The sequence below is a fragment of the Oryctolagus cuniculus genome, chromosome X, assembly GCF_964237555.1.
Source record: "Oryctolagus cuniculus chromosome X, mOryCun1.1, whole genome shotgun sequence".
Lineage (NCBI taxonomy): Eukaryota > Metazoa > Chordata > Mammalia > Lagomorpha > Leporidae > Oryctolagus > Oryctolagus cuniculus.
Genome location: NC_091453.1, coordinates 47,770,915 through 47,798,583, shown reverse-complemented (window position 1 = coordinate 47,798,583; position 27,669 = coordinate 47,770,915). Strand labels below are relative to the sequence as shown.

Genomic DNA, 27,669 nt, shown 5'->3' with positions numbered 1-27,669 from the left:
TGTGGGCAGTTAATAGTGATCTATCTGCCCTCCTGGTCCTCTCCTAGCTCTGTCACTCCCCCTCCAACTCGGTTCTGAGATTGCCCTAGCCTCTAATGGCAATAGCCATTGGCAAAAATAAAGTCTCCCAGGGAGGGGGAGGGGAAACCAAAGCACTGACTCCCCATGGGCCTGCAATTTTCACCTTCTAGTCACTGTTGGCCTCATTGGGGATTTCTATTGTTTATCTCCATTTTTTAAGAAGGAAAAAAAAATCCTAGCAAGGTTCTTTTTTTTTTTCTGTTGAGTTTTTTGTCTTTTGCTTTTTTTTTTTTTTTTTTTTTTGGTTTTGTTTTTGTTTATTTTCCCCAGATGCTCTTAGTTCTCTAAACTTCCCGTGGCATAGGTAAGTAAATGTTTGTGTGGCTGGCACACAGCATGGTGCTGTAAACAAGCACAACTTTAAACTGGGCCACGTGAGGATCATCATATATTTAAAGAAATACAACACCATTCAAAACACAGATAGGAGCCACAAGAGGGAGCAGAGTCTGAAGGTGCCATGGGAGAGTCAGAAAGGGAAGAAGAAAAAAAAAAGGAAGAATAGAGAAAAAAAAGCCCAGCCAATAGAACTCAGGAACATGTTCATGACAGATTGTACGTCAATAGAGGGAATTCCCCAAGGCACTGCAGAGAAGTAGTGCAGTTATAACAGGCAGAAGACATCAGAAAAAAGGAGTGCGGTGGAGTTAGGGAAATGGACACTTCCAAAGCTTCACTGCGTGTGGAAATAGATGGGCTTGACTTTCCCAGAAAGAATCTTGGGCACTTGCACAGAGATGATCTCTGCCATCATTTCTGGAAAGTCTACGCTCACCATGTGAGACTTAATAAGCAGGTCAAAAGTGAACTGGTGCAGCTCTCTTGCAATCTGCAGGGGACAATAAGAGAGAGAGAGAAAAAAAACAGGGTTGACAAGGAGTTGGCTTCTGCCAGACTCTCCCCCCATCTCTTATTTCTGCTTCTTCCAGTTTTTTTGTCCCAGCCCATCTTCTTGATCTTTTCCCAGGAGGCTGTGTGTGTATGAGTGCAAGTGAGAGAAAGAGAAAGAGAGAGTGAGAAACAGTCTCCAGGGAGTCCTTGAGGGCTCGCAAGAGATCACTTACATCATTGCAAGCTCTCTGGTTCAGGCCTGGATGTTTCTCTTTCACAGTACACACACACACACACACACACACACACACATCCTCACTCCTTCTTACACACACACAGGCGAGTTCATATGCATATGACTGTGAAGAAAAGGCACAGCACCCAGATCTGTTTGGTCTGCCTAGAGTATTCATTTGCTCGAAGTGCTTTCCTTGAATCCCAACTGCTCTGTCCTCAGCTCCTCCACCCCTTTCACAACATCCAGCTGGGACACAGTGACCTGTGTTCCCCTCTTCACTACTGCATTTTGTCTCTGGACTACACTCAAAGGCATAGGCGAATGGAAGCACCACCTAGTAGGTGGTGCCAGACCCAAGAGGATCATATTATCATATTGCTCTATCAGGCTGCTCTCCTTGATCAAGCACCCTCCATCATTTGCTTACAGGCTGCACAGAGTCCAGGAGCTTGGTGAGCTGGTAGAAGCGCCTTGAGCAGGATGTGGGATTTTTTCGTTTGCATGCAATGATACGATCGAGTTCCTTGATGTAGTTCATTCGAAGTTCATCAAAGAATTTTTGATTTTTCAGCCCATCCACTGGAACTGATATGGGATGAAGACAGAATGGGGAGGGGAAGCATGCCCACGAAGGAGCATTAGACAAAACACCAAATTTTCTGACCACAAACTTGACCCCCACCCGCACAGGGAGGGAACATCTACTTGACTTCCTATCAGCTGAAGTCTGTATGTCTGGGGCCTTCAAATCTCTCATGGAGAGTTTAGAGAAAAGTATAGCTGGATGCAATCTGAAAGGGAGTCAAGGAAACAAAATTAACTGAATCTTTGCTCTTTTTACTCTTCTCATGTACCCATTTCTTAAGATCCTACATCTTATGTCATTCACAGTTCAGCTCTGATTTAGCAAACTAAAACACATGACTTTGCATATCCAATTTTGCCTCCTTTCTCCTTCACAGAGGCAAAGGCAGTACTGCGCTTAGGGGAGATATTAACAAAGGATTCCTTGGCTTTCAAAAAGAACCCTTCTGAGTTGCTCACATAGATTTCAGGCTGTTGGCAGAAGAGGAAATCCCTCTTGCTGTACTATCCTGCAAGGAAAGAGTATAAGGGTACTACCAAAAGTCCATGGTAAATGAAATTAAAGTGTGGAGTTCATTTTGGTGCACAAAATATTGAAATGTATGCATGGTTTGTTCATAATACACATTTTCCATGAACTTTATGAAGATCTCGCATACAGAGTACTCCCTGCTTGCTTCTATAACCGCAGCTGCAGAAGTATTCAGTGACCTAGTATATTCAGCCACAAGGTCTTATCCCAAAGAGAAATTGGGAGTAGGTGGGAACTGATGGAGGATGAACTCTGGTAAAGAAATTGACCTCTATCCATGAAGTTGGTCTTTGTTAGGATACAGGATGCTGATGGAGAGTGGAGGGGATGGGGGAAAGAATGGAAATGTCCAGGAACTGACTTCTCTCTGATAATTGTTTAATGGTGAAAGTGGCCCCTCTGAACTTCCATGCCCCCAGGGGCATTCCCTGCACCTCTAAGCACTTACTAATGCTGAAGAGCAGCAAGGCTTTCATGCACAGGAATTCCTGGGGCGTTATTTGGAGCCATCCAAACTCTTGAGAGAGGTGCCTCATTCGGACACACTGGCTGTACATCCGGGACTTGTGCATACGGTACCTGGGAAGGAAACACACAAGGGAAGAAGAGGAATGAGATGAGGCTTAAAGTTAAGTCCAGAAGGAATGTCTATAGTTGTCCTCTTTCCCTATGATCTCCAAAGAAAGCTTGTTGTTTCTCCTGTTGATGCTTCAGTGACAGGGAACAAGGATGTTCCTTTTTCACTCATCTTCTCTGGTCAGAATATGGGTCAATATATGGAAATCCCAGGTTTCCTTGCACCTTCTGTTGCTCTAGACAGGGACAGGAAAGCACAACCAAATGAACACAATTGGATAAGCACTTTGTCTGCCTCCAGTTTTAGCATCACAGCTAGAGCTAGAAGCTGCATCCCAGGCAGCCCAACCTGGGAGAATTCTAGAGGAAAGGAGCCAGCAATCAGTTCTTAACATAAGGACATAAAGATTTGCAAGTGATCACAGGTGTTCAGCCTGTTAGTCCCCCTGCTTGCCTCTTGGTTTAAATGCCATTTCTCATGCTAGCAATTGAATAATTTCTTCAAAAATCCCCAATGATGTGGTTTCCACAGTGTTCTTTCAAATTGCGCTCCAGTTCTTAAGTCTGCCAGGGAGGGTTGCTGACTGTCTAATCTCAATGTTCCCTGCTGAAGTAGAACCCTCTACCTCATATACTGGCTGTTCCTTACCCCAGTTTGGGATCTGTAAACACATGTGAGATGCTTTTATTATAGTGACTTATAAACAGATCATCGCATTATCACCTATAATTATGTGGGGAAATGTGCAAGGCTTGGAAAACTTTTCAGAGGGGAGAAACCTCTCTGTTCTGTGACTGGCCATGGCATGCCTCTCAGGGAAGACATGATATCCTCCTGTAGTAGGCCTTCTGGGTTTCAGCACCTAAGAAATGAAGTGTGTGTGTGTGTGTGTGTGTGTGTGTGTTTAAGACAGAAACTCGTAGCATGTGGATAAGGGAAAAGGAATCTGACACACACTTAAGTGGTAAGGACAAGGACTTCCCACATGGATCCTAAAGGCTGTGGTTTGACATTTTGGTCCCCAAGTCACTAGCCTGGTGCATAGGCCAAGAAGGCCTGGCATTGCCTGTGTGGAAGCTCAGCAATCTATCTTAGAGAGATTTTTGGCCCTGCTGGAGAAAGAGGAAAGGAGACAGTGTAGAATTACTCAGTTCAGGCTAAAGCCCAATTACAAAGAGGACTTCTTTAGATGGTATTACAAGTCAGTTGACCAGAACAGTGTTGTTCCAGGCTCTTTGACTATAGGAGACTTTTAAGTCTCTTTTTATTTATTTGAAGGTAGATAAAAAAAGAACAAGAGAGATATTTTCTGTCTCTTGATTTACTCCCTAAATGCCCAAAATAGACAGGGCCTGTCACTCTAAAGCCTGGATTCAGGAGCTCAATCTGGGTCACCTATGTGGGTGGCAGGGACCCGCATACTTGAACCTTGCTGCTTCCCAGAGTGACCATTAGCAGAAATCTGGAATAGGGATGAGAGTCAGGACTCAAACCCAGACACTCTGATATAGGATTTGGGTATCCCAAGCAGTGTTTTAAACAGTGCATCAAATGTCTGCTCCAACTCTAGAGAGTTTTTAAATAAGATCTGCTGATCCTGGGGCATGGGCCTACTCCAGACTCCACTGTATTTCCATACCTCTACTGAAGCCAACATGGCAATGTTTTGGTCATTGAGATCATTATCCTGGTATGGAAGATTTCTAGAAAATTGCTGCAGGTTCTCAGAAGCTGGAGAATGTAAGGTAGTGGAGGGGAAAAGGCAAAGGAAGTAATTCAGAAAGAAAGGGAACAGGAAGGGGAAAGAAAAGGCAAAGGGAATAAGGAGAGAGGTAAAGAAAGGCAATGGAAAAGAAAGTGGCAGGTAGCAAATGAGAAGCAGAAATGAGAGTGGAAAATGAAGACTGGGAGACACTGAATACAGTGACTGGCACATAGTAAATGTTCCATAAATGATATGTTGGAAGATGCTATTCTGATACTATTCATCATTTTGCAGACAAGATTTGAAGGTCAGAGAAATTCAATAATTTATCCAAGATCACATTACTAGGGTTCAGGTTCATTATTCTTATAGCACATGGTCTGATAAAAGGGAAGGAAAGAAGAAAACAGGGTTGATGACAGGGATTGGGCCCAGAGAGATCAGTAAATGGTTTGGCCCAGCTTGGGAAAGTCCTTCTCCTTCTCTTTGGCCTTCAGAATCCCCATAGGTACCTTGATGAGACTGGTAGCAATTAGTGGTTCTCAACAGTGCCCACTAGAAATGTGTGGGGGCACCTGGAGCCATCAGAGTGACTAGAATCCTATTTAGTAGGTAGTTCACAGGTGCTAGGATGCTCAGCCTACCAATATGCAGGGATGTTTTGAATAATGAAAAAAATTATTCTTCTCCAAATGTCAATAGCATCTACATTGAGAAAAACTGCTGTAGATCTTTGTGGAGACCCTGAGAACTCTAACACAGTGAGTTCCAATAGGAAGTAGAGGCTACTGGTTGTTTTAAGAGCCCTGAAACTTGATCGGTCTACTGGGGGGAACCCTGTTATGTGTGTTGATATGATGGGTTTGGTTGAGTCAGAAAGCTGGGGTGGGATTTCATATGCTTTCTCAGAGACAGAGAAGGAAATAGGGACTTAGAAAGTCACCAATCATCACCTTTCAAAATTGCAAAGGTCTCAGGACTCTGAGAAAGATGGAGCAGGTGCTCAAGAAATTGATTCAATCACTCAGTGACATTAGGGGTTTGAGGGTAGAAGACAAGCATGTAGAAAGTTTTTCAAGGCCTACCCCCAGAAGATGGCATCACATGTAACTCTTTGGAGGTCTGGAAACCACAAAGCGGGTGATGCCAAAAGCCCAGTGGTTATTCTTAGCTTCTGGCTAGCAGGGCTGGCAGGGTTGGGAAAGGGCAGCTGGGGACAGTCACCTTCTCTTGCATGGTACTTCTGTACTGTAAGGAACCAATGGCCTGTAGATTTTATTTGATGGCTCTTCTGTGCTAAAGGGATGAAGGAGAGGAAAGATCAATTCCTGCTCTGACCAAAAGGCGTCCCTATGATGAGACTAATTCAAAATCCTTGGGAAGGTTTTTTGGACTAGCTTCATTCATAATGTCATTGAGAGTGACCTCAAACAGTAGATATAGAGAAGATTACCACTATTAAGGAAAGAAGGGATTGGAAAAGAATTTATTTCTCTTTATTTCTTCCCTTCTATGGGCCAGATATTCTACATCAATTACTTCCCATTTATTTGTCATAATTAAACATTCAAGAAGGTTCTATTGTTATTGGCAGATGGGGAAATAGAGGGTCAAGATTAAAGATCTTGTCCAAATATGATGATGTAGGCAATATGACAACTGAGATTTTAGCAGAGAAGTATAGAAGTCCAAAATCTGTGCCTATAGCTAAATTAATAAAGAATAATTAAAGCTGGTGGCAAGGCAGGAACTAATTAAATCTGCTTAAGGGAAGGGAAATGGCAGAGCCAAGGTACACAACTGGAGATTGGTAGAGCTGCTTTTCTTCATCAGTCATCACCATGAGGTAGAAGAACAGCTGGATGTAATGCTTACATTAATTTTTAAAAAGATTTGTTTATTTTTAAAATGTTTTTAATTGAGAAGCAGAATGACAGAGAGGGAGAGAAAGATGGAATGAGAGAAAGAGGGATGGGAGAGACAGAGAGAAAGAGGGAGAGGGAGAGGGAGAGGGAGAGGGAGAGGGAGAGGGAGAGGGAGAGGGAGAGGGAGAGAGAGAGAGAGAGAAAGAGAAACTTCCACCCATTGGTCCACTCTCCAAACGCCCACAACAGCTAGGGCTGGGCCAGGCTAAAGCTAGAAGCTAGGAAGCCTATGTCAGTCTCCCATATATGTGGCAAGGACCATCCAGGTGATAGGAGATAATTATTCCCCTACCTCCCAAGTGCATTAGTAGGAAGCTATATTGGAAGTGGAATAACAGACTCAAACCAAGACTCCCATATGGGATATGGACATCACAAGAAGTGGCATAACCTGCTGTACTACAATTCCTGCTGCTGACATACTTTTGAATCTTGTATCCCACATGCAATAGCTGTGTGACCTTGAGTGAGTCATGTCTTTTTGCTGAGCTTGACTTTCCCCACCCATAAAAAAGCGGGGGGAGGGGGAGCTTTCTATAAAAAGGAGAGATCAGGTTACTATGAGGACTTGAGATAGGATTTTAGAAAGTTTTTGAACTATCTAGTATAGTCCTGGCATAAAGTAGCTGCTGCACAAGTGGTGACCCACAGCAGTGCTCTGTGGGTAGCAAAGGGATCAAAGGAATGTTATTTCTCACAACCAGAGTCTCTCTGCCTCTTCCGGATGTTTCTCAGATTGAAGAGGAGGAATTTTTACATGAGTTCCTGAGATGAGCTACTAATCAGGCCAGAAGTACAACCACAAGCTGAGGACTGGGTCTTGGATAGGAAAGGGGTGGCCTCAGCAACACTGCTCTTGCTTCCCACCACTTGACCTTCCAGTCAGGGCAAAGCCCCCTCAGATTGAACTGGCTGGCTGGGACCTCCACTGTGCCATCTGTAGGTCAAATTGTTTAAACTCCACTGTCGGCCGCATCACCATAGCCACCAAGCAGGCCTGGCCAGGCTACTGCATTTATGTGATGTCTGGACCCAGGGAACTTACTCATTGAAAACCAGGTCAGGGGCAAAATACAGCATCCTGGAGTTGACATTGGTGAAGGATCGCCAGCCCATGGCAAACACCATGAGTCCCATCCAGGAGTACTGGATGACTGCCATCTGGTCATCCACATGCAAGTTACGGAAGCCTGCAAGAGAAGGGAGAAAGGCAGTGGTCATTCTGGGCATTCATGGTCTGTGACAACCGTGGGCCTCTCCTAGGCTGAGACTGTGGCACTAGGTGGCCCCTGAGGAGCCTCAGGAGTCATTAAGGCTGTTTTCTGAAGGGTGGAGGGAGATAACAAAGTACGTAGTAGGGCTGATATTCCTTGCCATCCCTGTTTCACTGAGCTGCTCAAGTGAGATGATGATGGAGACAAAAAGTGCATTGTCAGTTGGAAGAGAATAATAATCTAGCACTTACTGCTTTCAGTGTTTGAACTCTTTCTAAGCACTTTACATATATTACCTCCTTTAATCTGCAGGGTAAGTGAGTAAAGCAAGTACTATCACTAACTCCATTCCGTGAATTAGTAAAAGTGAGTCAAAGAGAGGTGAAGGAACATGTCCAAGAACATATGGCTGGTAAGGAGCAGATCAAGTTCCAAGGTCAAAGCAGTCTAGACTCCAAAGCCTATATTCTCCATCACCATACTTTTCTGAAGATACAGTGGAACAATCAATTCTCACACACACCCACACTTTTCACTTTACAAAGCTCTTTTCTAGCTGTAATTTGATCCGATTCCTTTAACAAACCTGGGAGAGGGATATCTGTACTTTTCAACATCTAGGAGACACCTTGACAGCCATTGCCTTCTCTACAGCACCTCCAGGCTCCCTCTCTTCTCTTTGACCCTATTTCTTGATCAAACTCATTCTCTCCATTCTTTTCACGAAACAGGTACCTTTTCCCTCTTATTTTCCTACTCCACTGCCACAACTACCCACAAACACACCCCCTGCCTACACTAGCTTCTTGCCACTTGCCTTCTCACCATTCAAGTCCCAGTCATTCGGAAAATCTTACAACTTGTTGAACATATTATGCCTTCACATGCCTCTAGTAGCTCAGCTATCTCTGCACAAGCAGTTGCCTTTTCCTAGAGTGCATTCCCCCTCCACAGCCTTTCCATCTGATCAACACTTAGTCATCTTTCAAGTCTTCATTCAAACACTGCCTCCTCTGTGAGGCCTTTTCCAAGACATTCAAGTAGCAAGCTTGAGGATGCTTTATTCGCCTTCTCATTGCACGTTGTGCAGTCACATGATTACAGTGCTTATTTTACAGCAGTATTTACCTGTATTCATGCTTGTCTCTTCCACATGATTTAGAGCTTCCAAAAGATAGGTACTATATCTTTTTGTTCTTCTTTGCCTTATACTTAGCACAGTCCAGGTATTCAAGTGATGGAATATTACTTAAACAGATAGTTAAGGATACTCAATTTTTATTCTATTTTGTAAAATGGAAATCAGAAGATCTCCAAATTACTTCCCTTAAGCTCAGAGAACAGAGGTTTCCAAAGCCTACCTCCACAATAACACATAGGTAGAAGAGATATGGACACATACTACTGGAAGATTTCAAAAATTGGATGTTTAAAGTTGTAAAGGCATGATGTCAGAGATCATCTGGAGCAGTGCTACCTTTCTCTTTGCCATAACAAATCTGGAACTATAGGAAATTTTATGTTGCTATACCTCACTAGAAATGCTTCCTTGAATTTAGGTCAAGCCTACCACTTTCCTGTTGACCTCAGATAGCCCTCCCAATAAGCCCAGAGGGTAGGTGGTATGACAACTAGCTTACAACAAGGAACTGGAGGGCAAGAAAAGTTAGCTGACTAGCTTAAGATCATGTAGACTACCAGTGGAACTGGGTATCATGTAGACTACCTGGAACAGGGATAAGAATCCAGGTGCTCTTATTTATTTATTTTATTTTTTTTTTTGCCAGTGGTTTGTCCATTCCACTGCTGAAAGTCACAGCTCAGGAAGTACCAAGATCATTGCTTTCTTTTACCATATGCTCAGGTCTGAAATCTATACTATCCAGACACATTGTTCTGCTTCATTGGCCCCTGCCCACTCAAACACCCCTTTTCCCTTTCTTTGCTTTTAGAATCCAAGTCTCTCAGACATCAGGGATTTTAGAGAGTTCCCCATTCAAAATTCCCTGTGCTCCTAACCTCCCAATCTTACCCCACCACCACTTCCAGTGTACTGACATGCTGACTGATTAGAGCCTCAAGCTCCAGAGTAGTTCCTCTCTTGAGCCCTTCTATATCAGACTGCCTGGAGCTGACCTTGCTAGTAGGAAACAAGAATCAGGGTCTAAGCATATAACATCCAAGTATCTCTTGGAGAAGATATCCGAGAGCTTAAATCCTGCATTTTTGGGATGGGAGGCAGTGGGAAGCAAGGAAAGTCTGGCTGTTATCTTTGAATGGACATGTAACTGTGAGGGCACATGGAGGGATGAGGAATAAACTGTGCAACAATCAAGGAATCTGGCCATACTGATGCTTCTTTTTCCCTCCATGGGATGTTAGAGAACTAACAAAGATGATACAAAATGGGAAGCTTCATTTGGCTGTCACATTGGCTATTAGTGAGAGCTGTTCAGCATTCAAGCCTAATGACTGTGCAGCTATCAGTAACATGGACAGCTAATTTTCCTATAGATCCAATACGATGGAGACATTCTGCTATTGAATGCCCAGATTTTGAAGTTGTCTGTTCGGGTAGCATGGCCATGAGGGGAAGACTTAAGGAAACAGTAAGAAACTTCAGCCCTGCAAATGTCCTTAGGCATGCAGCCATTCAATACTTATTTGCTACTGTGTTAGGATAGAAAAGAGACATTCTCAGGTTTTGAAGCACACCAATCAGTTTATGGAAGCAGGGAGAGTTTCTTTGATACTCTAATTACTTTCTCATTAGCATCCAATTCACATCACATTTTTACAATCTGCAGTGGAAATTTGTAGTCCTGTGTTTTGTCTGGGAGCATAGGCTCAAAGAAGGGATAGTTTAGAAATCTTTGCTTCTTTAGTGCACTTTCCAGTCAAGGTCTTCTAAGAAGACAGTTCAACCTTGGGGTCCATGCATGAGCTTCCCAGGCAAGGCTAGCTTATCTTAAATTGAACACAATTAAAACAGCTACTTAACACTCAAGCCTCACAACGGTAATCCACGATTTAAAGAACACATACTCTATCTCAGCAACTATATTAGATGCTCTTCAAACAAAAAAGAAATTTGGTGATAACAGTTTTTAAGGTAGCAAATATTCTACCACTTCTACCAGCAAGGAAAGAGTAGGAAAAAAAAAACCTAAAACCTAAAACCCAAACCAAAACAAGACGTAATTTGTTCAAGTTCACAGCCAGTACATAGCTAGGATTTCAAACAAGATAATTTGATTTTAAATATACTGTGTATACACAATCTACTCAATCACCCCTAATTAATAGTTGCAATTTACTAATGTGCCAGGTTCCCTACTATGCAATTTCCAAATATCATAATAATCTCAGAAATCTTACAACAAAATTTATCTGACCAGGTGACTTAGCAGGGTTCCTCACACTGGACAGGAACTCAATCTATTGAATAAACAAATTATTTGAATTAGTAAGTGATTATAGATAATGTAACAGTTCTTATGAATGTGGTAATCAGCCTTCTTTTGAAGCTATTCTTTTGAAAAACTAAAGGTCGGAGATCATTTACCCTAGCAAGGTAGATGGCTAATTGATTTGACTTGCAGACTTGTTAATATAAGGAGAGGGTTTCCCATACTGGAGGTTGGGTCATAGAAAGCCAGAAAATCTACAGTCATATACATTCTGCCATGGTCATTTGCACTAGGCTGTTTTCAAGACCACCAAATTGGAAATCAGAGAGTCTGCACTCAAGTTCTGGTTTGATGTATTAAGTGACTAGCGGAGCAAGTTAGTTAAGCCTTCGCATGTGAAATAACGGAAATAACATTCTCTATGGTTCCTAGTGCTGTTGTTAGGATTAAGTGGGATCATATATAGGAAAAGACTCTGTATCTTATAAAATGAGACATGCCAAGTATTTAGAAGCTGCTTGTAAAGATTTAACTTTGGATATCTATCAAACACATGACTTCAAGGAATCCAGCTGAGTGAGTGATAAGAATTAAAGCAAATTTCTCTTTTGTTGGTCTTTTTCTTTCCTCCCTGTGTGAACCTTCTGTTTTAACATGGTGTATATCCAGCATGATTCCTTAGGCCTTCTTCTCAATGACATTTTTTTTTTTGACAGGCAGAGTTAGACAGTGAGAGAGAGACAGAGAGAAATGTTTTCCTTTTCCGTTGGTTCATCTCCCAAATGGCCACTACGGCCGGTGCGCAGCGCTGATCTGAAGCCAGGAGCCAGGTGCTTCCTCCTGGTCTCCCATGCAGGTGCAGGGCCCAAGCACTTGGGCCATCCTCCACTGCCTTCCGGGGCCACAGCAGAGAGCTGGACTGGAAGAGGAGCAACCGGGACAGGACTGGCGCTCCAACCGGGACTAGAACCCGGGATGCCAGCGCCGCAGGCGGAGGATTAGCCTAGTGAGCCACAGCGCCGGGCCCCAATGATATTACTGGCTAGTCAACCTCAGCTTCCTGCACTGTGAAAGTGTTAGTGATGGTCTAGTGCCTGCAACTGGACTTTGCGAGTTGAAAATACAAAATAGGGGCTTCATAGCCAACAGGTAATGTCTTCAAATATAACAAATCTACGTCTGATCCAAGTGGTCTTTAGTGAACACTGTAAAGCCCAGGGCTACAGAACTGTTGGGGTGCTTCAGAATACAGGTAACTTGGAAGAAATGTGGAATTAAGAGGGGCTCTGGGCTCAAGTTCTTGCCCTGCTACATTCTGATTGCAACTGTAAGCCAATCACATCACTTCTCAGCACCCCAGCACCTGTCTGTAAAATAGGAGACAGTACCTCTATTTTGTAGGATTCTCATGAGGATCAAATCAGGTGACACATAGGAAATTGCCCTGTTTACTATAAATTTCCACCTGAATGGCAGTTATTATTAGAAGGCAGGTGAATCATTGACTCCACAAGAGGTTTGGTTGTTCATATTTCAAAAGAATCGTTGAATAATTAATCTCAGGATTAGATGAACCTCTAACGAACACATGCTTCATTGGTTTTCAAACTTGGAGCTAGAGCTCCCTACAGCTCCAAGACTCTTCAAGATTGACCTCAGCCTTCCCTGGGATAGTGAGGGAGAGAGAGCCAGAGCTGGTGCGGTCCAGGCCACAGACTATGTCTTTAAATCTGAAAGCTCCACTTTGACCCGTGTGTAATGCTTTTGAGAAACAAAGTGCTTAGCTACTAGAACAAGGTTTGTGAATCCTTTAATCGAAGGTCTCTAAGGTTTCCTTAAGCGGCAATACTTTAACAGATTTGTTTAAATAATAGATGACCTACTGAAGAATTGACTTCTCCATCACTGGAGATATCCAACCAGACATTAGGCAAATACTTGGTAATTTGTTTACTAACCTAATAATTTAGTCCAAATCACTTTTTATACATTATTCTGACAGAGAAACAGACCCATAAGGGGAAGGGTCACACCATGAGTTTTATCTGCAGAGCTAAGACTAGAAATGAAGTGTTCTAACTCCCAACTCCATGTGCTTTCTATCATACCAAACTAGAAGAGTGCCCAAGGTGTAGCTCCTTAAGGGGACACTGAAGTCAGATTGTTAACGAGGCTTGAGATTATATTGAAGGTGAGCCTATGTGTACATACATAGAAGGGTACCCTAAGACGCATGTGGGGTATGTATATGATTTGTGGTTATGGGAGTTTGCTAACCATGACTGTGAGTTCAACAGGAAAGCATGACCGCAGGACATCTACGTGAGCCATACAGGATACTCCATGGTGCTGCCTTCCTATGTGACTTCTGAGACTCCATTCCCTTATGTTTAAAGTGAGGATTATAACAATCCCTTCCCCATAGAGTGATGGTGATGACCGCATGAATAAAAGGGCAGGAAAGTACCAGACATGCTGCCTGGCCCTGGGAGTATTCCTTAATGTGATCTCTCTTATCCCATGCCATCAATTTCTTTTTCCTTACCAGGCAAGGCCTTGGCCCACTTGACCACATGGACAAGTTGTCTTTCGCCCAGTTCATTGAGGCTCGAGAGCAAGGCTGCGAAGGAGTCGGGCTGATTGTTGTCGTGTCCAGCACACACCACACCTGGCTCAATGGCTTCCAGGACATTGAGGAAGATGGGCTGACACTCATAGCCTTCCATGTGTGATACTGTCAGCTTCTGAGTTGTGTCTTCAGTGGGGCTGCTGGCACTGGAAGACTCGCCTTCCTCTTGCAGTTTCAGATTTCCAAGTTTCTTCAGCTTCCGTGCTGGTTGGAAGGAAGAGACATTTGAATTTATTATCATCAGCGGCCCCCGAACACACAGCACAACTACTCTGTTTAAAAGCTGCTTGAGCTAAGAAAATAAGGATGCACATTCATCCTTGTCACAGACTCGAAACTCCTTTAGGACAGATGTTCAACACTAGTTGAATGAAAATTAATCATCCCAAAGTAAATAAATGACTATCCTCCTGTAAAATGAGAACCATGTCAGGAGGCATTCGTTAGAAATGACAAAGATTACGTTATTTAAAATAACAAAAGTAACTCAAAGCTCAAATCTTAAGAACTATCCTTCACACGTACTCACACACCCATTTTTTTAAAGATTTATTTATTTATTAGAGTTACACAGAGAGAGAAGGAGAGGCAGAAAGAGAGAGAGAAAGAGAGAGAGGGAGAGAGAGAGAGGTCTTCCATCTACTGGTTCACTCCCCAACTGGCCGCAATGGCCGGAGCTGCGCCCATCTGAAACCAGGAGCCAGGAGCTTCTTCCAGGTCTCCCACGCAGGTGCAAGGGCCCAAAGACTTGGGCCATCTTCCATTGCCTTCCCAGGCCATAGCAGAGAACTGGATCAGAAGTGGAGTAGCCGGGACTCTAATGGGCACTCATATGGGATGCCGGCACTGCAGACAGCGGCTTTACCTGCTTTGCCACATTGCGAACACCTCCCCCCAACACACACAATTTAGAGGTCCTTGGCATCCCCATGTTTACACTGTACTATTTTCCATAGAATTTATATTGACAGAATTATAAATAATTTAAACAATCCTAACTTTGAGGTCTACACAGGCAGTTGCACTAGAGTGGGTCATAAATCACTTATTTCCAATCCATCTATTAAAGTAATAATAATAATAAATTAATAAAAGTATAAACAGAATTTGATTACTCAACTGAAATGGATAACTATGAAAAACTCTATGGCTCTTTTGTTCTGGTTCTGCAGAAAAAAATATATATATCTGGAACTGACTTGGTTCTAATCAGAAAAAAAAGTCTTGTTGTGCAAACTCCAATTGCAGTGTCACTGAGTAAATTGATGTAGGAATGAATCACTTGTTTGAATTGTCACCTAAGGTAAGGAAGAAGAAAATGGTGGGATTGGTGGTATACGAGGAGAAAGAACTTGTTTCGGGAAAATAACAAGGAAGCCTGCAAATTAATTCTAAATGCAAGATGACCTCATCCAAAAATCATTCCTGCATGGCTTGGGCACAGGCAGTTATAAGGAGACATGTACACCCACTCCTAATTCCCACCAAGGCTAGAAGGTATGGTGTAGGCCAAGCCCATCTTCTTGCAGAGCTAGCCTGTACTCCATATTATCAGGTCATCTGGTGAACTCACTGCTAACAAAGATTCTCGTTCATAGGTCCACAGGCTGGTGGTACCTGTAGCATCTGTTCCTCTGTTGCAGTTCCCACAAGCACACTGCACTTCCCCCATCACTAGTATTTTCCAGCCTTGAGCTCAGGACTTTGCAGACCAGGGAGTCATCCTTCCAGCTCAGAAGAGATGCGTAATTAGGCATATGCTTGAGGTGACTAAGAGAAATAAGGATAGCTACTAGTTTTTTTTTTTCATGCCTTTCTATGTACCTCACTTTGTGAACACGCTCTATCATTTAATTACACAGTGATCATAGAAGATTAGTTATATTTCTTTTCCTGGTTTGCAAATGAGTACACTGACATAACACAGTTATCAGCAGGGGAACCCAATACTATGAACCTGCTCTGCTAACTAAACAGTCCATTTTCCCTGTATTATATCATTTTGCCTCCCTAAGGAGTCTGAAGCCCTGACTACTCCTTCTGTCTAAAAGCAGAGTTGAGGAGTGGGGCTGCGATTTTATCCTCCTTGCCTTGCACCTTTATCTTTGACTCCAAATTTCAGTAATTAGCATCACATACAGAAGGCACGAGACAAAAAGCTATGAGAATACTGCAGTCATCTGCCCAAACAGAGACAGATTTAAGGCAACACTGTGGCTTAAATATTCACAGCATGAGAAAACAGGAATGGTCTTAGAAGTTACCTAATCGGGACTGTTGTTGTGGCATAGAGGGTTAAGCCTTTGCCTGTAGCACCAGCATCCCATATGGGCACCGGTTCAAGACCTGGCTGTTCCATGTCTGATCCAGCTCCCTGCTAGTGTGCCTGGGAAAGCAGCAGAAGATAGCCCAAGTGCTTGCAATGCTGCTACTCATATGGGAGTCCCAGAAGAAGCTCTTAACTCCTGACTTTGGCCTGATTCAGCCCCAGCCATTGTAGTCATTTTGGTGAGTGAACTAGCAGATGGAAGAATCTCTCTCTCTCTCTCTCTCTCTCTCTCTCTCTCTCTCCCTCTCCTTCTCCCTCTCCCAGTCTCTGTAATTCTGCATTTCACACAAATAAATAAATAAATTTTTTTAAAAAAATTATCTTATCAAGGCATCTCTGATTAAAATACCTTCAGGGTGTAGACAGGTAATACAGTGGTACATGTATGTGTGTGCATGTGTGTGTAAGGAAATGGCTGCTTAACTGGAATGAACTCCTTTCCTGCCTTCCTGCTTCTGCATACACACACACATACAGGCACACACACACAGCTACTAGACGTATGTGGCTATTTAATTTAAATTATATATAATCAAAAACATAGAAGGTATAATCTCTCAGTCTCAGTGGTTGCACTTCTAGTGTTCAAAAGCCACTAGTGGCTGCTATCTGGGAAATCACATGTAGAAAACATTTTCATCATCTCAGGAAGTTCCATTGAAGAGTGCTATCCTCTGGGGCAGTTGTCCATTTACCATATACCCTATTAAAGTTATTGGCAATGAGGAAAAGAATCTAAATGAATACATAAGACTCAATGGGCTTTGTAAAAAGGTGGAGAGCCACACAGAGCAACTGGTACTGGGACAATCAGTGAGATAATATATGTCACTTCGATTCTTCCACCAACAGTTCCAATCTCAGTGGGGTGATGACTCGTGGCCCTAAGCAAGCTCATTACAAGCAAGATCAATATGTGTAGAAACCCTACGGAGAATCCATCAAGATGAAATAATTCTGCTTTTGCTGAGTAGTGCCAGTGAGAAATTGGCTAGTGATTTTACATCCTCCTCTCCTAGACCTATAAGGCATCTGCTTGAAGTAAAAAAGCCACATTGCCACTTGCCTCTAAATCTCAGTAACGTGCTGTCCCTTTGGCCACAGTGGCCCAAGTTGCACCAGGTGTTCTGGCCTTTCTGCCTGAAGAGGATGACTGTACTGAACATAATTGAAATCAGATTCCATTCATTCTGCCGGGGAATCCTCTGTTCTCTTTCTGCACCAGAGGCCAGCATGTTGCTAGACGACTTGGAATGCTGGACAATGAGGATTGCTAGCCTCAGCTGTTACTCAATGCCCAAGGCCTTGTTTTCTTCTATGAAAGCCACCCCTACACCCCTCCTGTCCCCTGCACCTGAGCCCCAGAGTCAAATCTATCTCTTTCATATAAGGCACAGGCCAGTTAGCCGCTATGTCAAGGCAGAGATTCATTGACTTAGGTTGAGTGATACAACAAGAAAAGGAGTATTCAAGGTGAATGAGTGTATGAGTTACTCTGCATCTGTCTTTCAGTTTTAGGTCTTAGCAGTGACACAAAACGACTACTGGCAACGTACTTCCCTGTCTCCATCAGCCCTTTACCATATTGCCCATTGGAGCACTTGGCCTGACACGATGTTTGAGTCTCATGGAAAACTCACTTTTCAGTCCTAGGGCACGATATCCTTATTGAAGCTGTCACTATAACACCAGATAATGATTTTTCTTTTAATTTAAAATTTTGTTTATTTATATAAAGGAAGAGGGAGGGGGGGAGGGAGGGAGAGAGAGAGGAAGAGGGGGAGGGAGAGGGGGAGGGGAGGAAGAGGGAGAGAGAGAGGGAGAGGGGGAGGGAGAGGGGGAGGAGGAGGGAGGGGGGAGGGAGAGGGGAGGGAGAGGGATAAAGATTGATTTTGCATCCACTGGTTCACTCCCCAGATGACTGCAACTTCTGGGGCTGGGCCAGCACAAAACCAGGAGATCAGAACTCAGTCTGTATCTCCCATGTGGATGGCAGGACACAAGTTACTTGAAACATAACCTTCTGCCTCCTAGGATGCATATTAGTAGGAAGTAGAATCAGAAGCAGAGTAGATGGCACTCAAAACCTAGAGCAGTCCAAGCAGCATTTTAACTATTGTTTCAAATGCCCACCCCCAGGATTTTTCAAATCAAGTTCCCCAGTGTATTTCTGATAAGGAGCAATTTGATTAATTTGTAATTTCTCTAGCTTCTGTGACTTTCTGCTCTGTTCTAGCTTCATTTCTTGCCATCCCAAGATAGAAGGCCTTCTCAACAATGGGCGAGTGAAATTTCCAGTCTTAGAAACTTTGAATCCCTCTGCATAGGATCAAGGATGTTTCTCTTCCCCAGATTTCAGTACAGCGTTTGGAACATAAAAAGATCACTTTTGTGTTAGGATGACTTCTATGTTGGCCCCCAACATTCTGAGATTCTGAAATACACATATATTCTAGTTATTAAGTCAAACATTGATCTAGATATTCTTGTGAGATGACTGGGCAGATGCAAGCTTTTAAAAAGTATTTATACAAATTAATGGTAAAACTACTAGTCAAACAGTACTCTAAACTTTGTGTGTCTGTGTGGGTGCAGTCTGTTGAAATCTTTACTTAGTATATACTAAGTTGATCTTCTGTATATAAAGATAATTGAAAATGAGTCTTGATGAAGAATGGGATGGGACAGGGAGTGGGAGATGGGAGGGTTGTGGGTGGGAGGGAGGTTATGGGGGGGGGGAAGCCGCTATAATCCAAAAGTTGTACTTTGGAAATTTATATTTATTAAATAAAAGTTGACAGAGAGAAAGCTCTATCTACCGACTCACTCCCAAAATGCCCACAGCAGTCAAGACGGGGCCAGTCTGATGCTGGGAGCTGAAGCTGGGAGCCAGGAACTCAACCCTTATTTCCCACATGGGTGGAAGGAACACAATTACTGGAACCAGCACCACTGCTTCCTGGAGTCTACATTAGCAGGAAGCTGGAGTCAGCAGCCTGAGCCCAGTACTGAACCCAGGTACTCTGACATTGGACTCAAGGCTAAGTGCCCACTCAGGCAGATATAATTAAGGTCCAAATTCATTTAAATTTTAGGGATAGTTATATTTTGGTGAACCTGACATGATCAGGTGAATCCTTAAAAGGGACTGGGCTGTTCCTGAAGACACTAATCATAATTAAACACAAGGACGATCTTCTAATTCTTGCTTTGAAGGTGTTGGGGCCTCCATGGCAAGGGAAGAGGGCAGTCTCTGTGAGCTCAGAGTAGCCCTTGACTGACAGCCAGCAGGCTAACAGGAATCTCAGTCCTTCAATCGAGCCTGGAAGAGGACTCTGAGCACCAGACTAGAACACAGCCTGGAGACTTCTGACACATAGAACTGTGAGTTGATAAATGGGTGTTGTTTAAAGCTGCTAAATTTGTGGTAATGTGTTATGCAGCAAAAGAAAATGAGTAAAACCGCCTTATAGAAATGTGGTGTTAAGTGAAAAGACGGGGTTTTGGAGTCAAACCTTCTTGGGTTCACCGCCCAGCTCTGTCAGTTAGTAGCTTAGTAACTAGGAGCCCTTTGTTTACCTTCTCTGAAATCCAATTTCTTCCTTTGTAAAATGGGGATGCTGCCATCTATCTCTTAGGACACTTATGAGAACTAAAGGAGAGAATATCTAGCACATAATGAGCCCTCCAAAATGTTTTTTTTTTTTCACTATCCATCCTTTCCCAGAGAATAAGGGGAAAAGCTTGTAGGCGCGGGGAAAAGGGGGAATAAAGGATCGAGAGGGGAGCAGATAGACCAGAGAAGGGAAGGCTGGCACAATATGAAATGAAAAACAACCGCGTTTCTCCAGCACATGATTGCCTATAAAACTAAACCGAGACCTTAAATGGGATTCTACATGCTAAGTAAACATAAAGGTCTGTTTGGTGCAGAGCTCTGAATTCCTTGTGAAACCAGTCCAGGCTGTACTTATAAGAACATGTATGTGTGTGATACTTATAATGCTTAGATCTAGGGGTCATGAATTCCAATGCCTTTACAAGCCAGGCAGATATATACATGAAAATAAAAGTCTATTGAACATAAATAGGAAGGGTTGAGGAGAGTAACAGTGATTGGTGTCTTGTCCAGGCACCAATTTCATAAACAAACATTGTATTGGACAAACAGAATTCTGCAGGTGACATTTAGCCTGGGGAAAACCAGTTTGTGCCCTCTGGCTTAAATAATGCCAGCCATATTTGCATGTATTAGGATTAGAGGGGGGGTTCTCATTATATGATTTTAGGATTGGAAGGTCAGAAGAATACAGGACCAGGAGCCAGGGAACTCACTGTGGTATCTTGGAAATACCTCTTTCCTTTCTGTCTCTCAGTTTCCTTATACATGTAGAATGAGTAGTAGTTAAGAGCAAAGATTCTAGAATCAGACTGTCATGTTTGTAACCCTTGTTCTAATGCTGACCAGCTGTGTGACTTTGGGCCAGACCCAGGCCCTCTGTGCTCCAGTTTCCTCATTTGTAAAAATGGGGATAATAGATACCTGATTATTAAAGCTGCTAATGAGGAACGCAGAAACTGGTTGATATCTGAGAGCAGAAGGCAGATTCTATAACACTAAAAGGACTCTGCAAGACTGATGTATTGGGAAAAATGAACTGAAGTCTTGGAGACAGAATGCATCACTGACATTGAAATTCTAAAATACTCTCACACAAAAAGGGCTTACTATTATTTGGTTACAGTATTCAGAATTTTATGGATGTGTGACCTTGAACAAATCCCTTATTCTTTCCTATATCTCAATTTTCTCATCTATATCATGGTGACAATCTGACCTGACTACTGCAGATGCCAAGTTTTAGAAGGAAATGAGATCTGCCCAGTGAAACTCTTCTAAACCCAGTGCCATTGTATGCCAGTATAGTCAGGTTAAGACTTCTTTCACAAACGGATCTACTAGAACACTTTCTGAAAACCAGCCTACAGTGGCAGACTATAAGAATTCCTTTCTATCTTGGGCAATTGGCATAAAATCAGAAGCTGAGGGCCAATCAGACAGGTTTTAGAATCCAAGCATAAGAACAGGATCTATCTCACAAGGTTGATGGGATTTTCCAAATGGGAATCTGTGGAAAATGCTTAGCAAAGAGTAAATTCTAAAGACAGCACTGATCTCTTTTACTATTTCTAGTTATTGAGCCTCATATAGCTCCACTCATGCATTTTATACCAAGCAAGCAAACTTCTTTCTGACCAAGCTAGATAATTTCTACTATTTACTTGTTGAATAGTATGGTTATTGGTGCATTAAGCCTGTGATTATAAAGTGGATTGAAATTATGTTTCTGCAAAAATTAAAGAAAAAAAAGAAATGAAGGAAGGAGGGGGTTGAGGGAAGGATATGTGGAAAGAGGAAAGTATGATTGTCTTAGAATTGTACCTATGAGGCCGGCTCCGCAGCTCACTAGGCTAATCCTCCGCCTAGCGGCGCCGGCACACCGGGTTCTAGTCCTGGTCGGGGCGCCGGATTCTGTCCCGGTTGCCCCTCTTCCAGGCCAGCCCTCTGCTGTGGCCCGGGAGTGCAGTGGAGGATGGCCCAGGTGCTTGGGCCCTGCACCCCATGGGAGACCAGGAAAAGCACCTGGCTCCTGGCTCCTGCCACCGGATCGGCACAGTGCGCTGGCCACAGTGCGCCGGCCGCGGCGGCCATTGGAGGGTGAACCAACGGCAAAGGAAGACCTTTCTCTCTCTGTCTCTCTCTCTCACTGTCCACTCTGCCTGTCAAAAAAAAAAAAAAAGAATTGTACCTATGAAATCGCTTCTATTTATATTAATACAAATTAAAAAAAAGAAAACAGTTTCCACAGGGAATGGAATCTAATAGGAGAGAGGATCATCACAGTTATAAGGATCCCCAGATATCCACCTAGCACAGTAGTAGAATTCCAAGCATCCTACAAGGGTTTTGGAAGAGCCGTGAGAAGAGGTGAAGTGGACATGAGCATGTGACCCCAAACACCCCTCCTTCTTTCAAGCAAGGGTAACAATCCTTTATTCTCTACCTTTATTTGTGGAGCTGTGTCAGACTTCATTTGAAGAAAAGGTTCCATTTCCAGAAAAAGAGTTTTAAAGACTTTTGTTTATCCCTTCCTCTCCCCCCCCAAACCAATCCTTCTTTTAAAGGTGAAGAGACTGAAGGCCAAAGGTAAGCCTTGCCCAAGGTCATACAGCTAGATAGTAGCAGAGAGGGTTGCAGAACCCAGGTATCCTGATTGAATAACAGGCTACTGGAGAGGAGGCTGAGTAGTAGGAGTTGGAGATGGGTGGAGAGAACTAAGATTGCCACAAGAGGCAGGGAGCCGAGCCAGTCCTTGGCACACATGGAGTGAGAAATTTTAGTTAGGGGATGTAATCAAGTGGGATTAATAAGTGCATTGCCAAAGTCCCTCAAGCAAGAAGATTCCTTTGGCCTGCCCCTGAATCCCCTATCTTCCCTATAGCCCCCATTCTCTGTCAGAGGAATAGCCAAGGGAAAGAATATCAAATTTTATCTTTCAAGGTTTATGTTGGACTATTTAGTCTAATGGTTTTTAGTTCATGGAGGAGTAAACGTAATTAATAATAGAATGATATGCAATGCTGAACATCCTTGCCAAAGCACAGGATCTGGCAGAAACTATGTCCAAGTCTCCTCTCTGACTACTGAGCCAGAAAAAAGGGGCCCACTGTCCAGATGCCATCCTGAGTGAGGGTCACAAGGTCATTGCCAAAAACCTGCTCATGTGACATGACAGAGTCTGGAAAGGTTTTCACAAGCAGGCTTTTCCACTGGAAAAAGTAACTATGTGAATTTAGAGCATACATGCTTTTACAATTACATTTAAACTGACATTAAAAACAAATGCGAAACAGTCCATGCTGAACAGGTCAGAATGACCTGGAAAGCAAATGAGAAGGGAAAAAAAAGAAAAAAGAAGAAGAAAAAAGGCCTAATGTTAACAGCATTAATTCTGTCAGTCTGTTGTAAATAAGAAAATACCATTGGTGCATTAATGGCTTTATTAAAGGAAAATTTCACTAGCAGGAATATGCAACACTCAAACAAACAGAAAGTATTTATTTTTAAAAAAGAAAAAAAAACAACAAACTACATTAGTCTTTTAATTCGCATTAGGGAACTTCTTATTGGCTTGGTGATTAAAAGTGTGCCCTGAGGAGGGGGAAATTCCCCTCCTAAAGTTCTTCCTTGGCTTTTCTCCAGAACATTGCTGAGTCAGGGGAAAGAGAAATGTGTGTGTGTGTGTGTGTGTGTGTGGGCAGAGACTGGAATAAGAAGAGAGTGGGAAAGGCAAGGCAGGAAGAGTACTTCTGACTCTTGTAATTGTCTGCCTCGGGCCTCACAGAGTCAACCTCCACCAGAAGGAAATCTGCTATAATATGGAGGCTCTGAGGCAAAAACCGGGAGATCGCACAAACCCTAAATGCTTCTTTGACATTGGTGCAGTGCTTGGAGTCAGCTTGGAAGAAGAAAGAGGCCTCACATCTGGTGAAGAGGCAAGCATGTGGTGTGAGGGAGCGGTGGGGGAATGCAGGAGCAATAAGGCTAGAACCAAGAAAGACAAGTCTGACTTGTTTTCCTCCGTCATCCTAACTTTAATAGGAAACAAGATAAGTAGGCACTGGTTCCCATGTTTTTGCTTTTCTCCTCCTTACGGAAGGTTCAAATGTGTGTGAGCTCCTGCAAACACAGTCAACGAGACTTTGGGAACAAGAAAAGGAGAAGTGTCTGAGTCTAGTCTCCTGGTATGTTGAAGAGAAAGGCTGGCTGACTTCTCCTCCAGAAGCAGAAATTTGGTCCTTCTTCTCTATCTGTAGGTCAGCTATTACTTTCAGCTAAATGATGGGGTCTAAGACCAAAGGTTGGGTGCTTGGCAGGGGTCTGAAACAATGCTGTCAAAGGAAAACTCTATAAATTGCCAAATAAACAAATAGAGATGGCCACATGAGCCTCAGACAGGCACAGTGGCTTCTTGTCCAAGGCGGAACCTCGAGTTCCATCAGCAAAGTTTCTTCCCGGAAGCACATCATGAGAAGTAAGCAACAGAGCCAGAGCTTCATGGCATCTGTCTGAGTCAGTACTTGGCTTTCATCATATATGATCCAGAACAAATCAAGAGTGCTCTGTCAGTACCAAGCCACAGGATAGGAAATAGCAATCATGATACACAAAATTGTAGGAATGGAAACTGCTGCTACTTCTAGAATGGGTCCTGACAACATCCCTGTGAGCTAGGGAAACACTATTGGTCTCATTGGCTAGCAACAGTAGCCCTCGGTCTTAATTCCAGAGTCTGTATTGGGAAGCAAAAGCGTAAGCTCTTAAACTTCGGACTCTAGGGTTTTCTAGGCTATCCATTAGAGCCCTCCAGAGCCCTCATTTTGAATGAGGCAGTTATGTAAGCTTTCCTTCGGTTTTGAGATGCTTGCAACTGCCAACCTGGAATTTTTCTAATATGAAAGAGAAACACTGGTGAGTTTAACACTCTAAAGATGGGCTTTCACCTAGTAGACTCCATAATTAGATGCCTGGAAGTCAGGTCTTCCGATGTAGGAAGCAACATGGAAAGAGGGGTGGTGCTTGCCATTTTGAATGAGGATTTCTTTTTCTTTATTCTTATGTATCTGTAAAATTGTGATGAGATGGAGAAACAGAAAATTGCTTACTTAGAATTTCTGTCACCTCTTCTGTGTTATTCACGAATATGCTGAAGTGTGTGTGTGTGTGTGTGATATGTATGTATGTGCCTTTCTGCATACAGTGACCAAGAATTGTGGTAAGGGAGGATGTTGGGAAAGAGAAGGGAGACAGAATTTAACAATTTCATTATAGATTCTCAGGGAAAAAGAAAACTTACTGGAGGACGTCTGAATTTCTTGGGCAAACAATCCCAAAATACGATAAACATTATCACTCAGCCTGGAGATGAAAATGCTTTCACATTAATATCTGTGTGCCTGAAAGCCTACTAATCAAAGCTGCATGACTCACTTTCCATCCTGCGGAGAGTTATCAATCTTTCAGTTTCACTGTGGACAGCATGGCACCTTCAGTGCAAACTTGGGCTGATGACCTTTTGCCTTGGCCAGATCCAGATTTTCTTCCTGGTTGCAGATACTACTCCAAGTTTCTACAGGTGCTCAGGGCTTAGATTTTGAACTGCTGACTCTTGGGATGCTGAAATGTTCCTCAACAATCAAGTGTCACTTCAGCACAGAAACATTGGTCCAGTGGGGGATATTAAGAAGAGAAAAGGAAGACGTTTATGTGCCTGACTTAAGAGATCTAAAAGCTTAGCAAGAATTAACTAGACTGAGGAAAACAGAGCCTAATTCTAAACTCCAGGGTGGGGATGTCATTTTCCAGTTTACATCTTAAATAGCTGTTGTCATGGAATTATTATCAATAACAGATGATCTGAAGACTCTACTGACTTCTGGGTGTTTGTGTGTTTTTCTTCTTAGTTCTACTTCTTAGCAACATGATCCCAAAAGATGTGCAAAAGTCTCTTTTAAAAGTGTCTTGTTCGGGTAACTGTGTATGAGTTCAGGACAATAAGAAAATGGTTTGAACTTTTGTAAATTTAAGGACTATGTCCTAGAGTCTGCAGAAACAGGTGGCACTCCTCTTAAATCAAAAGGAAAATGTATTAAAACAAGTAGTTATGTTATCCATGAATATGAAACCTTTTTTTCTGGATTTTTGTATTAGGAAAATTCTTGCCTTTATAAATGCATGGTCTATTGTGTGCTATGTACTCTTAGTTTTCTGTCTACCACTTTTGAAAAACATTGTATGTGACATCATTTTACTTTCTCAAGAGCAACTCAGGGATTATGAGGAACTCAAAGCAAAAGTAAACAACCATAAAAAATTTTACTATTACACTTTAAAAAGGATTTTAAGTAGAAATTTTACAGGTGAGATACTCACTCAAATATTAGATATAGGGTGTTTCAACAGTTTTGATGATTAAAAAATTATTTACCCATAACCACAAATGCCTAAAAGCAAATACTAAGAAACACAGCACAACAAATAAAAGGGTATTTCAAAAGTTGATGGAAAGCAGATTCAAAGATACGTCTAGGGGGAGGTATTGACTGACCTACAGTGAAGATTCTGGATAAGATACCTACATCTGTTATTGGAGTATCGAAGTTCAAGCTCTGGCTCTAGCTCCTGGCTCCAGCTTCCTGCCAATGCATACTCTGGGAGGCAGCAGGTGGCCCAAGTAGTTGGGTTACTGGCACACATGTAGGAGACTTAGACTGAGTTCTTGGCCCAGCCCTAGCTGTTGTGGGCATTTGGGGAGTGACCCAGTAGATGAGAGTAGTCTCTTTCTCTCTCTCTCTCTCTCTCTCTCTCTCTCTCACACACACACACAAATAAATAAACAAACAAATAAATAAATAAATAAATGTTTTTGGTGCAAAAGACCCAAAATCTTATGCTAACTTTTCCATAATACACATTTCCATGAAGCTTTTGAAGATTTTTATATACATGGATTTCATTTTTTTCACCAAAATAACTTATCTCTCTTTTTAAAAAAGATCATATTTATTTATTTCAGAGGTAGAGTTACAGACAAAGAGAGTGAGAGACAAAGAGAGAGATTTTTTCACCTGCTAGTTCACTCCCCAATGACCTCAAATGGCCAGGGCTGGACCTACCCGAAGCCAGGAGCTTCTTCTGGGTCTCCCATGTGGGTGCAGGGGTCCAAGCACTTGGGCCATCTTCTACTGCTTTCCTAGGCCATAGCAGAGAGCAAAATCCAAAGTGGAGCAGCCGGGACTCAAACTGGTGCCCATATGGGATTCTTGCACGCAAGCAGAGGCTTAGCCTACTATGCCACAGCGCTGGCCCTAATTCTCATTCATATTCTCTCATTCTCTCTCTCTCTCTCTCATATTTTTATTTATTTGAAAGGAAGAGTTACAGAGAGAGAGAGAGAGGGAGAGAGATCTTCCATCCACTCATTCACTCCCTAAATGGCGGCAGTGACCACAGTTGTGCCAGTCAAGAGCCAGGAGCCAGGAGCCAAGAGCCAGGAGCTTCTTCTGGGTCTCTCACCTGGGTTCAGAGGCCCAAGGACTTGGACCATCTTCCACTGCTTTCCCAGGCCATTAACAGGGAGCTGGATTGGAAGTGGAGCAGCCAGGACTTGCAAGGGTGCTCATATAGGATGCCGGTGTGGCAGTTAGTGGCTTTTTAGCTGTTATGCCACAATGCCAGCCCAGATAAATTATCTTTTAATTTCATTTTCCATAAACTTTTGGAGATATCCTGGTATGTGTTGTCCTAAATAACTTGATTTGGAAGAATTAGAGATAGAGTCTCTGATCTCTCTATATGCAAATTCCCGTGAGAACTACAATTATAGAGCATCATAATTGTTTCCCCTCCCCCCTACAAATTGTCGCCAAATATGTACATTAACCAACTGAGAGGTGGCAATCTAAGCCACTGAGAGCAGATTTCAGGGGTTGTTTCAAGGGCAATTCAGAGACCAAATAGCTGAATAAGGAACAAAAGCCACACCGTAATAA

The 27,669-nt window shown here is 42.8% G+C and overlaps 1 protein-coding gene across 1 annotated transcript in view; it reads right to left on the bottom strand.

Moving 5' to 3' along the window:
* Positions 1 to 650: 650 nt before the first annotated feature.
* AR (androgen receptor) overlaps positions 651 to 27,669 on the bottom strand; it is a 187,137-nt gene continuing 160,118 nt past the window's right edge. Inside the window, exons 4-8 of the mRNA NM_001195724.1 lie at positions 13,644 to 13,931; positions 7,520 to 7,664; positions 2,716 to 2,846; positions 1,578 to 1,735; positions 651 to 910 (exon numbers count right to left, since the gene is read on the bottom strand). Coding sequence (NP_001182653.1) covers positions 755 to 910; positions 1,578 to 1,735; positions 2,716 to 2,846; positions 7,520 to 7,664; positions 13,644 to 13,931 — 878 coding nt within the window. The 3' untranslated portion in view covers positions 651 to 754. The remainder of the gene's footprint in view (positions 911 to 1,577; positions 1,736 to 2,715; positions 2,847 to 7,519; positions 7,665 to 13,643; positions 13,932 to 27,669) is intronic.